A 15,845-nucleotide genomic window follows, 5' to 3' on the forward strand; every position below is an offset into this window, starting at 1 on the left:
TTTGTGGGCTGCGCTGTTCGAACCAGCCAATCAGAGCGCTCGTGTTGCTTGGGGCGGGGTCAGAGTCGCACCTGAGTGTAAATATTGGAAGTTCATACATAGCAATTAAACGTAAAGCCCAGAAAAAGGCTGTTAAGACAATTTAAATGATGCCGTACGATTTAAGAGGTATTATGAGTTGGTTAAAACAACTACAGAGATTTTCTGATATATTTTCGGTTGTCTTTTGATGCTGTCTTGATTCGTTTTAGAATAGATAAACTCCTTTCTTTTCTTGCCTTATTAAGTTTTATTGTTTGTTTTGTTTTTGTTTTGTTTTTTTCCCCTCACTGTTTCTGTTTTCTCATTTCAGGGTCAACTCATGTAAAACAAAACGTGAAATCATTCACTACATTTTGAACTAACCATTTGTAAAACCCTAACCTTTCAAATCCCCACACAATTCAATGGGGATTTGGGTGAAAATCCAGTGTAAATGTGTATGTATGAGGGGGCATAAAGAAAGAGATTATTTTTTGTGGCAAACCAAAGATCTCTCAAAACCAACACTTGTTACTGTATATTTGATTTGAAAATAAGATGAAAAAAAAATACAATTTTGATTTTGAATGGAGAAAAAGAGAACACATTTTTTTAATTTGATATCAAGCCAGTGTCAGAATAATACATAGGGTTAATGGAGGTGCTTGTCTACTTTCTCAGTTTTTAGGTGGGGTTATTGTTGATAGTAGTGATGCAGGTCAGTAGTTGCATCTAATTTGGACAAGGTGAGGAGACAGCAGTGAGACAGCAAGCGAATGTGACAGGATGTAGACAAAAAGGAAAAAGATCGAGATCAAAATCGTGCTGAATGTGATGACAAATGTAATGACAAAATGGTCATAAGCATGAGTCTCTCTTCCCATCCAGTGCCTTTCCTCAGCTGTATTAAGAGCTGCCTGTTGCATGAGGGGGCTGGAGGACAGGTTTGTGTTAAGTTTCAGCCGCACCCTCACCATTGTCGACTGAAACCATGGCAGCCTCCTCTTCAGCCTCTTTTTGTTATAAATACTTCAGGAAACAGCCAGTCTTCCAGCTGCCAGGCTCCCTTCCCTGCAGCTGACCCCTTTCAGCTCCTTGAAACAGGATCTGTTCTGCTGTTAACTATAGAAACCCCAAACAATTACAACAGATGGAATTATACAGAAGGTTTAATAGTGAAGAATAAAAAAAAAACTATGGTCTGTTCTCTAATAATTGTCCCAGTATTGCAGGGTTAGACTGCCACACTGGTGAGCAGATTAAACATTTGCCCTGTGTGTCTGAGTTTAGTAAACTGAAGCTTCTCCTCTACAAACAGAGTTGAACCTCTGCAAACCCACAGACCTGATAAGCTGCTAATTAGTAACTGTGTGTCTGATAAAAGTTTCCCCCTTTTTTGTATAAACAACTGATTTTGACAGTTTCTTGATAACAATTAACCAAAGCCAACATGCAGAAGATGTAGAGAACATTTAGAGTGCCTGAAAATAAAACCACCAGTATCGTGTATTGACATATGTCAATTTTGACTCTATGTTGCAGTGTAATGTTTGTATTAAAAGAATTTAAAAAAAGGGGGAAAAGTTTACATGATACCTAATGTAGCCTTGTTTAAACCTTTTGTACTCATCATCGCAATGAAACTACAGGTAAATAGAGACATAAAAGAGATGACTCAATGCTTCCTGAAGACTACATTTCTGAAAAAAAAGAGATTTGGACAAAATGTACATTTTACTGTTCATGATGTCAAGTATTCATGAAATTGCGAGAGAAAGACACAATAACCAAAAAAACAGAAGTCATTTTTCAGTTTATTTCATTCAAATAGCACCATAAAAGCAGAAGAGGTTCTGCACCAAGGTGTTTTACAAAACAGATACAGGTAATACATAGACTGCTATAAAAACAAACAAAGGCAGTACAGATTATATGTTTATGTGTATAGTACAAAATCTAAATTTAAACAGAAGTTAGGCACAATTTAAAGCAAAAAAAGCAGAAGTAGGTCCAAAGGTTTTTCTTCTTTAAGCATTAACTGAACTCGCCTGTCCGGTGATCTCTGGCAGGCTGTTTCAGAGCTGAGGAGCATACAGAGGAAGTCCTCTCTTGTCTTTCTTCCTCTAACGGAGCACAGCCAATCAGCCCCGCTGTGAGGATCTGAGGGGCCTGGTGGTGTTTTAAGAGTTGAGAAGTTCTGAGATATATGAGAGGGCAAGACCGTGGAAGGATCAAAAAACACTAGAAGGGAGATTGTTGTTCAAGAAATACCAAAGTAAGTGAATTGCTGTAGTCAAGCCTGGGTGATTTTAAACCATGAATAACAGTTTCATGAAATCAATTTTCCATACTGTTTTTCTATGCTCATAAAAACCTGGAAATCAAGGCCCAATCTTTTCCATTCATGGATATATGCAAAAGAAACATGAATTCAACCTTTGAACACTAAAATGTAGCAAATAAAAGCAAAATCTTTCCCATAGATCACAAATATGTGTATTGCATCAAAGCACTGTGAGGAGTTTTCAAATCATTTTGGAACAGTGTCTCTCTCTACTGATGCTATATGTGCATTTAAAATGGAGTATAAGTGAAAAGACTGGTTGAATCCATAGACTGTCTAATACATGGACTTGGTATCTATGACATCACCCATCTGTTTCTGATACAGAGAAATGAAACATTTCATCAGCGGACACCATGGTGGAAATGCTAACTAACTTCCTTTAAGTAGGATGAGGTAAAGAGGTGGGTCTTTAGCCTCTTTGTAGACAGCTACGGGGTTTATTCCATTGTCATAGACAGGGGGGTTGAATAAAATTTTTTCATTACATTTTTTTAAACTTGTATTGACATAACTTTTGAAAAACATACTTTGCTGGATGACACAACATCCCTTGGTGGTTATTTTCTATGCATAACTGCCATGAATTCCCCCCTGGGGATTAATAAAGTATATCTTATCTTATCTTATCTTATCTTATCTTATCTTATCTTATCTTATCTTATCTTATCTTATCTTATGACAAGTACATATAGGCAGACATTTCCTCTGTAATACAACCTAATAAAAGACACTTTTGGAAGAATCTTGTAAAAAGGGTCTGTTTTAAGTGCAGCAAAGCACTTTCCATTTAGTAATTTTGGCAAATGGGATGCTCTATGTTTTCGTGTGAATTGCAGGTATATTCTGAGGCTGAAAGTATGATTACTCATGGAAAAAAAGTAAAACTCTTGCAAGCACCTGCAGCTCCAGTGTCGTACCCATACCAGTCAGTAAGTTTCAGAAACGCTTGCCGCAGATCTGACCTCAAACCTTTGAACAAGTCTGCCACCTACTGATGAAAATGGACAAACACAGGTGCTAAATTCATTTCTGAAAGGGCTGCATTCACTGAAGATATCTTGACATGTCATGGTGGGAAAACATAAAAATGGGACCCTTTTACAGAGGACTATTGTCAAGACCTATTGTTTTAGGTCAACTTATCTTATTCTCAAACTTTTTTGAACAGTTTCTTCCAAACATATCACAGGGAAAAATTAAACCACAATTAACCCTTGCAAATCACAACCATTTCATGACAAGAGGCAGAAAATATTGTATTACAACTTTATAAACAACAGTGTATTTCCCATTCTTCTGTTGTGATTCCTCACCAACAAGTATTTGTAGCATTAGTATTTTTTTCAGTAAGCTGTTTTGGATTTTTTCAACACAACACTCTGGTGTGTTTTCTGACAAAAGACATCTGAGATTTTCTGGGGACAGTAAAACAGAGTTCATAGGGTTGTATTTAAGGCAATTAGTTGCCTATTTGCTGTTTTGGGGGACTAAGGGTTGGATTTTTTTGACACAGCTCCATGTGAAGTCTTTTTTTGGTCCGAACAACATATAGTGTTGATATTTGGTCTTTTTTTCAGTTATGTATTATCTGGTAAGTGTAACTGTGTGTTTGATAGTAGCCTACTGTAGAGGTTGTTTTGGTTTCACTGCATTTTATTACAACATCAAATTCACTACTAAAATAATAAAAAATATTTAATTACAACATAAATCTTTTAAGAAAAAAAAAGCTGAATATTTACCCATGGCCACAGAGAGTTTAATGAATCCAAGCTCTTTGTATCTTACAGTTCCCTGATTCACAATACCTTCTTACCATGAAAAAACTTCCTGTAACTATATTTGAGGTGAAGCGCAGTCCATGCTCTCCCTGAAGTATGAACATATAAATCATGTACACTGCCTTTCAGGTGTGAATTTCTCATGATGAATGTTCACTATACATAGCTTTGTCTCAAGAGGAATCTCTATTGAAGTGTCATCTGATAGCAAGTTGGTTAATTCTTGGATTTTGGCACACATGTTGTATTCCACTTACATTATAAGTAAGCATAAGCGATTAGAGGTCTGCATTTTTTAAATTGATTTTTCCCTCCAAATTTGGTCAAATAATGGCATGTTCCAGGATTTTCCTGACTTTTTATATTTTTTTGTTTCATCATATGATTCGTTTCTGTTTCAACAGTGCTTTACAAATATAAGTTCTTATTGGGGTTTTAGTGTGTGTTTTGAGGGGCTTTTGTCTTTATTGTGATAGGATGGCTTGACAGACAAAGGGAATGTAGGGAAAGAGAGGTGGAAATGCCAGGCACAAATTCATGCCTGGACAAGGAATCGATCATATGACCATTTCACTGATGGGTACTGTTTAAGTACATGAGGTTCCTGCTTAACCAACAAGCAACAGCAGTGATCCTGAGTGACAAATTTTGTTGTGATTTACATGGGTTGATGATCCATATGTGGTTGTGATAAAACACAGAAATTCACATTTAATAGATCTGATGAGCAGAAATATGTATGAAATGTATTCTATTTATTAATAAATAAGATGCTATGAAAAAATATTTATAAATTACATCAACACATTCAAGGAAAAAAGGTTCAAAGTATCCATAAATTGCACCACCTAGCATCCTAGGGGTCTACCGCATTACTTCCAGCTGCATTAGGATCACTATCATACCACTACTCCCTCCCCTAATCTCCCAGCATGCATCACCCTCCAACTGTGACTGTATCCAGTTTAAAATCTCTCAACTGATCCTTCCAAGTACAATATGTTCCTAACGCAATGAGGTGAATCCATCCGCCCATTTAAGACGTGATGCATGGCTGCCAGAAGATGGAGCCAGTCTCCTGTAAGTGAGTCCACAATACTTCAGTGACACAGAGCCTGAACCTAGGGGAAGAGGCCACCAGGAGTGGGGAGGGGAAAGGACGTTACAAGCAGTTATCTTCCCACTGGGATCTTTTGTCTAGGGGCTTGGAGACAGCTTGGGCTTACTGGCCCCATTTGCACCATATGCCAATAGAGGCCTGGCTGTCACCTCACATGAGAACCTCTGTGTGATGGCATAACTGACCAAGCAGTTATTAAGTGCACACTTCCAGCCACTGCATTTATCACACAGCTGCTTTAACTGGTATTAAGACGTTTAAATTTAAGCTAAAATTCAATCTAGTTTTAAATATGTACAAATGTGAAGCTCACATACCCATTATTAGAGGAAGATTAACACTTCTTGTGACATGACAAATGTCAAATTAACCTGCATGCATGTTGGAATGAGTGAATTATCAAATGCATTTTAAGACTTTGGTGCCTCTAGCGCCCAATAATGCAACCTATTTGAAGTCAGCTGATACACCTGTGTTATAAATCTACATTCACATAATGATTATTGACTTTTGGGCCTTAGTTCTCAATTGTTTGAAAAACAATCAACTACCAACTAACACTGACATACTGGATCTCGCCATAATAAAATACAGTCAACTAATTGTTTATATACATGTACTTGTAGATATTTCTTATCTATTTATTTAAAAAAAAACTCTTGTGCTTTCAAACAACGTGTCACCTTCATTGCTATAAGACTACAGGCTCAAATTCATCATACAAATGTAGTATAGTAATAAATATTAAATGCTTATGGTCCCAAGTACCCCCTGCAAAACATCAGTAAGTAATGCTGTGGCATTGTGCAAAGCCTAAATAACAAAGTGGTGTCCTTGATGAGTTTGTTTTTAAGAACCTGACTTACAATACGACGCAAACGTATGTTTTGTCACCTTTTGTATTGACACTGTAGCTACTCCGCCATTAGAGTGGATTGCAATATCGCAGATTTATTCGTGAAGTGTACGACTCATTGGAAATAAGGCTAACAAATTAATCGCTTTGCTAAAATGATATTGCATTGCTATATTTTCTATGGCCAATAAAAAAAGTATTAAGAATATGGCCTTCAGCTTAAGCACGTCATCAATAATTACACAAGCAGACTTCGATGTTTTATATGATAGCTGTACTAAAAGATGACCAGAGACAACAAACACTGCATCAACTATCAAACAGACAGGGATCTCTCCCTATATTCGGTTATAAAAGAAATTTAAAGGTTCAGTACGCATATGGTGGCTCGCGAGCTCGTCAGCGATAGCTATCGCGTGCGTTGGTCAATCTTAAATGCGTGCAGCCTGCTTTACTTGAAATGTAAATGTACTGTTGTTTTTGCATTATACGAATCGTGAAAGCCGACAAAAAATCTGCTAAAAAGAAACTCTATAAGGTATTTCACTGAAAACTAGTTAGTATTATAAGCCGCCCCTATACGGGATTGAACCAGGCAGGTTAACATACCACACAGCTAGCGTTAGCAACCAAACAGTAACCTTCAACTACGGCTTTTTGCAAAAATACCACTTCAAACCGAGTATTTCCATCTCCATGCGAAAGATAAACCATTTTTTCATTTAATATGCCTGTTAATAATAGAAAAGACAAAGAGTGGTCAGAGCATGTTCTTTGTATTTTAGCTGAGCATGCTAACGTACGCTGACCGAGCTTGAGCGCGACCGTCTAGTTAGCCCAGAATTCGGATGACGATTGGGGAGTCCAAACAGGCGCGAGGTGAACTCGAGTGTGCCGTCGTTTTTGTCCGAAAATGACACAGTTTTTCAAAACAACACGCAAGGACACGCACTTTCCTTCTGTCTACTGTCAATTCTTCAAAATGGGGTCTGCTAACGTACGTCTCCGCCATTTTGTGACAGGTTTTTCATTGAGCAAAGGGGTACGTGTAATGGTTGAATGTAACCCCATCAAGAAGATTTCCGCTTGGCAGTTACATGGAGAAGGGATCAGGAGTAATTTTCAACCATCCCGTGAGATAAAAGTCGTTTTGAAGTGGGAAGCAAGGGATGGGGCCGTTCACCACAACGCTGACAAGATCATTAATTAAAGACACAAGTGTGCATTTGCCAGTTATCAGAAAATAAAATATTATCAAAGTGATACATAGATAAAACATAGTAATCTTACAGTATTTCTCAAACTAAATGCGTTCACATAATTCTTGGAATTAGTATTTTCAACAGTCCCATATTGGTATCTTATGTAAAACTGTGAAGAATTAACGTTGAAAAACACAGTTAATTTTATGTTGTGTAAAATACTTACTGCCAGCTTCATCCTTTTCCCTTCAAATCTCATGAAACATTTTGATGTGGGAAAAAAAAAGTAGCCACCTGAATTTCGAAAGCATGTATTTTTGGGGGGTCAAAAAGCCTGTTGAATGAACAATGATTTGCAATAGGATTTTTTCCACACTTCTAAAGGATAAAGATACACACTTATAGTAGTAGTATTCATTTAAAAGATTTATGAACTGATATACTGATGATTAAAAAAAACAAAAACAATCTAAACTGTTTCAGGTTGATTATACACTAAATAATTCTAATAGAAACATCCTAACAACTCTCAACTTAAACGATTGATGTATGAACGAAGTTGACAGTTGTAAATACTTATTTATCAGCCCTCAAAATAGTGTTATAGTGTAAAATGTGTGGATGCCCTCCGATTTGCTCCTAAAGGACAAGGGAGATATGTTAATTGGTGTTATCCCCTCCCCCACGGGACATTTCCAAATACCTCCTGACCCGTTTTCCAAACAGAGACGAGTTGTCAGACGGTCCCTAAAAAAGAAAACAGTCTCTATTGTTCCAACACCCGCTCTGCTGTGGACATTGCAGTGCCACCTGTGGCCACAGAGGGCGCTGCACGCATGGCAGGCCGGGCTCCGCGGCCTTCACATCTTTTTGTCTGAGAACTGGATCCCTCTGCCGCTCTACAGTGTGTGCGATAGCCTCGGAGCTGCGTCCGTAACACACTGTCAAACCACTCCAAACGAATACAACCGCGACCAAAAGCATTTATTCTACACATCCCGCCATGGCGTTTCTAATCTGCCGGTAAATCGGTCGTATTTGTGACTGTTCGTTGGAACTTAGTCCGGGGTTGAATCGGGCTTGCTTTCTGTGTGCATCAGTCTTTATTAGCGAGCTGCCGCTCTTCTTGCTATCAGCTATTTCTTTAACTTTTTAAACACTCAGCTTCGCGAATGACTGAGCGCCGGCGGAGTATGGGATCCTTGGTGTCTTAAGAAGCGACTGAAGTGGGGTTTAACCGTTTTTGCATGCAAAAACAATGGCAAATTCGACGGGGAAAAATCTACTAGATCAGCGAAGGAAAGGACAGGCTTTCCTGGACGAGCTGCGGCAATTTCACCAAAGCAGAGGGTGAGATTCGGGCGTCTTTATTTCAAATAAATATAAGTTGAAATCTTAATTGCATGTGACTGTGAGTTAACTTAAAGTGTTATTTAAACATATGTCTATCTATTTTTTGTGTTATTCTCTCAGATCGCCGTTCAAGACGATTCCTTTCGTGGGTGGGAAAGAGCTGGATCTCAGTGCTCTCTATATCAGAGTCGTCTCTTTAGGTGGATTTGCTAAGGTGAGTGGGAACTAAAAGTGTTTTTCTTCCACACTCTGCTGAGTGTGGACTCCTCCATGGACCACTCCACAACTCCGTGTGGGTTCCCCGGGACAAGTGTAATCCTTCAGAACAGCGTTAGTGGGTCGGTGATGGCCTTGTGCTAGTTTGCCATGTATCTCTATGCAATGTGGTGGCTTGTGTTGTTGTGTGCTTTGAATTGAGAGTCCAACCGCTCGGAGTCAGAGTGCAGTTGGAGCGACTCAAAATTAGCGGGCACGTTTAACATCGATTATCGGCACGGAGCCCGGCCTGGAGGAACACCGCGGAGGGCAAAGCGGCTCGCCCGGGATTTTAGCAGCAGTTTTAACGCAGGAGAAGCTTCGTTTTTCATTCCCACCATAGCCATCTTTCTTCGGCTTCATGGCTGGTCACAAAATGTAGGCCTCGCAGGCCCATGTAGTGTATACTGTTAACGGTATCTAAACATAACCAAAATTCATACGGCTCGCCGCAAACTAAATCATTTGTATTTTGACGGAGATGGTTTGTGGAAGCTTTGCCTTGGCGGTTTTTAACTTCATAATTGAAAAGTCAAGTTAGCTTGTTAGCTAGAGTGCTAACTAGCCTTATAACGATACTATCCTGAAGAGTCAGGCTGTTGTACTTACTGATATTGAAATGTAAATATGTTCGCAAGAAATTTTCAACTTTTGTATTAAATACAATTCTATTTTACTCCATATTCTGACAGATGGTTTTATAATTTTTCATTTTTAAAGGTCGATTCAGTAGTTTATGAAAGTTATTGATTAGTGGTGCTGGTATTGCCTCATTGAAGGAACCTGTAGCAGACCAGATGGTTGCAAGTGTGACCGCTCTTTTTCTTGTTTGTGTTTTATCTCCTAACCAACTCGTCTCCTCTTTTCAGGTCTCAGACAAAAACCAATGGATTGAACTTGGGGAAGAGTTTAACTTTCCAAGGAGTTGTTCCAACGCTGCATTTGCTTTAAAACAGTACTACCTTAGGTAAGTAGCATGGCCATGCAGCGCTCTGCCTCTCAGGTAGCATGTGGGAAGTGTTTACAAACGTTAAGATGCAGTCAGCAGGATCTGTGCTTCCCTCTGCGATGAAGCAGAATTAGCACAATATATTGACAAGCAAAGCAAGAGCTGTAAGAATTACATTTGCATCATGGACTAACTTAACCCTCAATCAAGAGATTAAAAAGGCTGGTTTGGCTTCTTCAACAGTTACATTTTTACTTTGCCACATAGTTTTGGACAACTACAGACATAGACATTTTGTCTAAGGTGTCCCTGAGGGCATAACCTAACAGCCGTCAGAAAGTGTTAGAGCCCAGGGTGTTGAGTTTTGATTTAGCTGCTCTTGGTGCTGAAATGTGTTCAGCGTTCAGCCTCCAAGTCACAACACAGACAGTTGCCGTTGGTTGGAGTCTGGTGTAAACGCAGCTGGCACTTTTGGTTTTTGCAGCCTTTTTCTTCTCACCCACTACATCATGTGTTGATTGTTTGGAGGATTAGCACCTGCTTGCAGGTGATTACACCTCTGCAACATTGGAATGGTTGCAGATTCTCATTTATATCATACAGCAGGTTTTGTTGATATCACCAGCCGTGTACAGTTTGACTACTAAGACTTGGTGCTCCTTATGAGTAAAGGGACAACTGTGGACACTTCTGCTGCAGGAGGAAGCTCCTGAGCACATGTAGGCTTTGAAGAGCTGCTAAAGTCAATTGAGGTCTTTCAGAGTGTCATACTGGCCACACACAGCTCCTAACCAGCTTCACATTTAGGGTGAATACTTTGGTAAAGCCCTTTCTCTTAAGCAGGAGATCATGTAATTTGATGAAATGGCTTTCTTGGAAGCCCTGATGGCTTACAAGGCACTTGTTTAGGTCATTTCTTTGAGTCAAAGTCTTTGTGGTGCTGAGGAGTTTCGCTTTCTCTGATCTCATGTACTTGGAGACATTTTCTCTTCACAGAAAAATAAAACAGTGACATGCAGAAATTAGTTTCTTAGTCCCCATCTAGCAGGCTTAGTTTTGAGATTACCAAAAATATCTGTCACGGAAAGTGAACTTATGATCTGATTTGTTGAGCCTCCGAAAGATTTCAAGGCAACAGATTTAGAGGTGACCGTATGTCTTATTAATATATGTCAAACATGGGTTTATTAATACCAGCAGGTGGATGATACATTACTCTGCAAAGGACAAGATGAAGCAGAAGATTACGTAGAACCGTTACCGCAATGTCTTAAAGGAGGAATAAACGTCTCCCCTTGAAATCTCCACCTGTGGATGAGCAGAGGAGGCCCATAAGCAGAGTGGATATGCTGACTATCACACTCATGCTGCAGCAGCCGTTGGAGCTCCTCTGTAAAGTTTATCTAAGGCAGTTCAGTGTGGTGGATGTCAGAGGCAGCAGGCTGGCAGTCTTGTCTAGCCTCAACTAGATACAGAGCCTACTCTGCCTCCTGTCATGCTGCTTTTTTTTTCACTCCCGACGAAGTATGATCGCAATAATAAGGTGTTTTTCTATGCCGCGGTGAGTTCATAAAGTGACTACTGTGGTGGGAATTTTTCATTTTGCCCTCATGTGGAGAGTTCAAGGGTCAAAGCCAGTAACAAAGTAGCTGTGGGCTCTCTGGAGCTGGTTCAGATTCGGTATCTCACACAAGGACACTTAAGCTGGGTGGATGTTTGCTAATATCAGGTGTTAAGCTTTATTATCCAGTTGGATGACCAAGTGTGACCCCTGGCTGCCAGGGTATTTCTAAACTGCTGGTGCTGTTTAAGGACAAAGTTATGTATGTATTGACAACTGAAATGAAACATGGACTTGGATTTAGTTTGAATAGTTTGATAAGGAACCATATCTCTTCATTGTTTTGTGTTCTCTGTGGCCTTTTAACCTTTTGATACATTCTTTAACTCTGACATGAAGAAAAACAAAGAGCTTACTTGTTGCAACCTAAGCTAATATGATATGCGCCATATTGTATTTTTGTTGACATCGTCATGACTTTTGGGGGCCAAGAGTGATTTGGCGGCAAAAATACTTTTTACAATTTTGTTTGAATTGATTCAAAGAGAAAAATAGCTGAAGTGAAATGAACAAAACTTTCATTATCTTTTAGGATCCTAGAGATGTCAAGCATTGTAAGGTAGTCTAAGGAATGAAGTCTGCACCATAACCAGAAAACATACTGTGCATCAAGTTTAACGCCTTATAACTCAGCCAGCACAAGTTTATATCTATCATATCTCAAACCTGCAAAAAGAAGGTGCTTCAAATCTCTTCCTGAGACTCAGAAAACATAATGTACTTCTAAACTCTTGCTAGGTTAAGAGCAGTATTGTTTATTGCAAACAAAATCCAGAAGAAATACATTTGACATTTATGTTTTCATGTTTCTGTCTTAGCAGTTGTTGTTTGTTGACACATCAAATCTCTAACCCTAAGCTAACAGATTGAAAGGGGCATGAAGTGTCTTAATTTTTTCCAAAGAATGACATCACCACAGGCAAAACAACCACATGTGCACTAGTGAAGTCCTGATCCTCCTCTTAAACCAGAGCTGAAATGAGTGACTAGAGACCACATCTCTGCAGTAATCAGACCCATGTCTCTCCAGGAAAGTCTCTCTGTCAACCAACTTTTTTCCTGACTGAATGAAACCGTTGACCATGCTGTGTCTCTCTACTCAGAGCAGAGTAATAAGCAGTGCTGAAAGTTCACCGCCAGCTCCTGCTGCTGTGTGTTTGATATCTGAATGTCACTGGGTAATAAGCGAGCAACGCTTGCCAGAAACCGTTTTCCAGCTCGTTTTCAACTTGTTGAAGTGGGTCTTTGACATCAGTCCTACCAATGGCTAATTTTATTTTAACTTTGGAAGGAGGGAAGATTCAGAGTCTGGATCATAGCTCTGGCATCAGATCACACTCAGGGCACAGCACCTCTGCTTTGGCTCCATTAATAAGATTGAGGCAAAAAAAGTATAAATTTGAATAAAGTCGAGATTTATGGATTTGTTGAGACGTCCAGTTAGATGTTGCCAAACAGAGCCGCTGATTTAAAGAGCAACTGTTGAATGAAATCATGAATCTGAAAAGACCCTTTTTGCTTTTCTTTGTCCTCCGAAGGACTGAGAGTTTTAAACGGACTTTACAACTAAGTCACTGGGTGCCTTTTGTCTTTGAAGTTCCTTATTGCAACATGTATTTGAGTTAGATCTGTGCACTGTCTATCAGTGAATCATGTTTAAGTCGCTCATGGGTGCTTCCAGTTTCCCTGTGGCTACACTGATTTGGTTATTCACACTGAATACTGCTTCACATCTTCATGCCTTCCCTCTTCCATTAGTACTTTCATATAAATGAGAGCAGTTTGTATTAGGATCTCTGGCCTTGTGAGGAAAAAAGGAGTCCTGATTTTCACCAAAACACCATCCTGACCGTCTAGGCACACTGTAATTTGAGAGGGAATGAAAGGTGTAGAAAATAAAGCCTCCAGTGTTTAGCTACAGCCTGTGACTTCTTTTTAAACTGCAGCTCCCTGAACACAGACACCAAGTCAGGTGACAGATACCCTTGTTCAACCTCTTTTTGACCTCTCCGCTGCATCCCCACTGAGAGGAAATCAGGCCCAGGAGGCACTGACATCTAGGAACTACTTGCCTGACTGTGTGAACTCAAATCTGTCATCGTCTGTCTGATGAGGTTTGTACACGTGCTTTAAAATGCACATTAGGAGCAAAATGAACATGAAAAATACAAACCCTAAGTTTCAATCCTGTGAGTAGTAATCTGTTAAAAGTTTTGTTGCATATGTGATTTTACTTTAAATCTGCTTTGGATCTACTGTTTTAACTTGCGCTATAATAAGCAGGTTCAGTATTTCACTCCACTGTCCACAGTGATTACAGAAACAGAAACAAGCTCTTGACTTAACCAGTGTCTGCTGAATCCTCCACTAAGTAATCTATTCTACACTTGAAGACACTGCCTCCTGCACAGCAAAATCATTACACCACACTGTCATCTGTCACCTTAACTGTCAGTGGTGTGGAAAAGCAGGTGCAATCAGATTCACTCATTTCTGTTGATATTTGAATGTTTCATATTTCATTATCAATCCTTTCAAACTCCTCTAGTCACGAGTTTCTCTCAACTTTAACTCACTGAGGCTGCTTTGAGTACTCTGAATTGTAATGACCTCAGCAATAACAGTGTGATGTTGAGGTCATGTGAATGGTATGGCTCAGTTTTTCTTTTTTTGCAACTAGCTTGAAGTGAATTATAATTAGAAGTATATTATATGAATTATTTTATTATATATTATAAAAATCATCAGTACATGCCATCCCCTCCAACCACTCCTCTTTATTCTTCTTTGTAGTAACTGCTTTATGATCAACTGTAACAAATATCTGCCCAAATTTAACATAATGAGCTCAAAGTTGCAGTGGACTAGCACCGTCACACATAGCCGGATTGGAAGGGGAAATTGACGAGTATTAAGTTTACTTTACCTGTGAGCTTTTAGGTGGAGCATTGCAGAGTGACAGTGACACAGTGACACTTCAGTACATATAGCTTGTGACCTCATGGGCCACACTAGTTTAGAGTCATTACTTCAATAAAGTAATTAAAAAAAGGTTCACTTATTTAAGGGCATAACTGTTTTAATCCTGTAGCTTTCTGCAGAGAGGCCAAAGACCTTCCTCTTTGCCTCATCCAAACATCAAACAAAGTTGGGTTGACTTCAGCATTTCCACTATGGCCAACGCTACCAATGGGCTTGAAAACTCTGTATCGGAAAGAAACTGATAACAGACTATGGAAATTATACAATGTGTTAGAGGTCGACCGATATGGGTTTTTTGGGGGCCGATGCCGATGCTTTCCAAATTTGGGCAGCAGATGCCGATATGCATAGCCGATTTTTCCAATTTGATATTCAGGCCGATTGTTAAATAAACATATATTTATCACATTTTTGTGAAACGCAGCAATTTCTGAACAACTAAAAGAAATCTATTACAACAAGTCGTGTCCAGTCCTCTGAACATTTATTCAGCTTTCAAAACAATGAAATATTTTGTCTGAGTAAACACACAATGTAACAAGCAGTAGTAAACATTCACACTCTTCTTAAAATGTCAAAAAAGAAATTTAAACTTATTAATATAATTTGAACAAAAGTATGCAATGTATCCAAGTGGTTCCACAAGTTTGAGGTGCTCATCTTTTTTGTACCTGATCAAAAATTGCGTCATTTTATACAACGATAGAGACAAATGTCCAAATATCGGCCCGATATATCGGCCGGCCGATATATCGGTCTACTTATATTGGTCTACCTCTACAATGTGTGCATTAACAAACCAGCTGGCTGATGGTGTGTCTAATTTGGCCTCATAACTCTTATTTTGTTGAGAAACTCAACAAGAATCCAAACCAGAATATTTTTATAGTAGTAGTATAGTACATGGCTCTCTATCAATAAGATATCACCCAACCTTTTAAAGCTATTATGCCCTCAATTATTTCTCTATCTTTAAAACTTTCTCTTTAGTTCCCATTCTCTGTGTGTATAGTTAAGGGGTAGGACCCTAGTGCCCCCTGTTGACCAGCTGCTCCTGACTTGTATTTCAGGCTTTGAAAGTTTTCTGAGGTCACTTTTTATCTATTGATAAAGCGACTTGTATATTTATGTACTAAAGTAATAGATTGTTGAGGCGCTGTGAGGAGGGCTATCAGGAAAAAGCTGTAGTTTGGTGCGAAGACTTGGTTTCCCATGAGCACCTGACTCTTGCTTAGATGTGCATTTGTTTTGGAAGCAGTTCAGTGGAAGATCAGATCTTCTTTTTAACACCACTCTTCTTTGTTCAAGACGACTTTTTTACAGGATGCAAAGTTAAAAAGGTAACGTTTTTTTTCATA

The 15,845-nt window shown here is 39.1% G+C and overlaps 1 protein-coding gene across 2 annotated transcripts in view; it reads left to right on the forward strand.

The window, feature by feature from the left end:
• Nucleotides 1-8,085: 8,085 nt before the first annotated feature.
• arid2 (AT-rich interactive domain 2) overlaps nucleotides 8,086-15,845 on the forward strand; it is a 41,245-nt gene continuing 33,485 nt past the window's right edge. Inside the window, exons 1-4 of one of the 2 annotated variants that reach the window (XM_074697907.1) lie at nucleotides 8,086-8,350; nucleotides 8,492-8,677; nucleotides 8,801-8,894; nucleotides 9,805-9,902. In XM_074697907.1, coding sequence (XP_074554008.1) covers nucleotides 8,586-8,677; nucleotides 8,801-8,894; nucleotides 9,805-9,902 — 284 coding nt within the window. In that variant the 5' untranslated portion in view covers nucleotides 8,086-8,350; nucleotides 8,492-8,585. Of the gene's footprint in view, nucleotides 8,678-8,800; nucleotides 8,895-9,804; nucleotides 9,903-15,845 lie in introns of both variants that reach the window. The other variant, XM_074697906.1, reaches the window with a different exon arrangement.

This window comes from Halichoeres trimaculatus, unplaced genomic scaffold (assembly GCF_033239565.1).
Source record: "Halichoeres trimaculatus isolate MK-OKI-2021-1 unplaced genomic scaffold, fHalTri1.1 fHalTri1_scaffold_21, whole genome shotgun sequence".
NCBI classification, from domain to species: domain Eukaryota; kingdom Metazoa; phylum Chordata; class Actinopteri; order Labriformes; family Labridae; genus Halichoeres; species Halichoeres trimaculatus.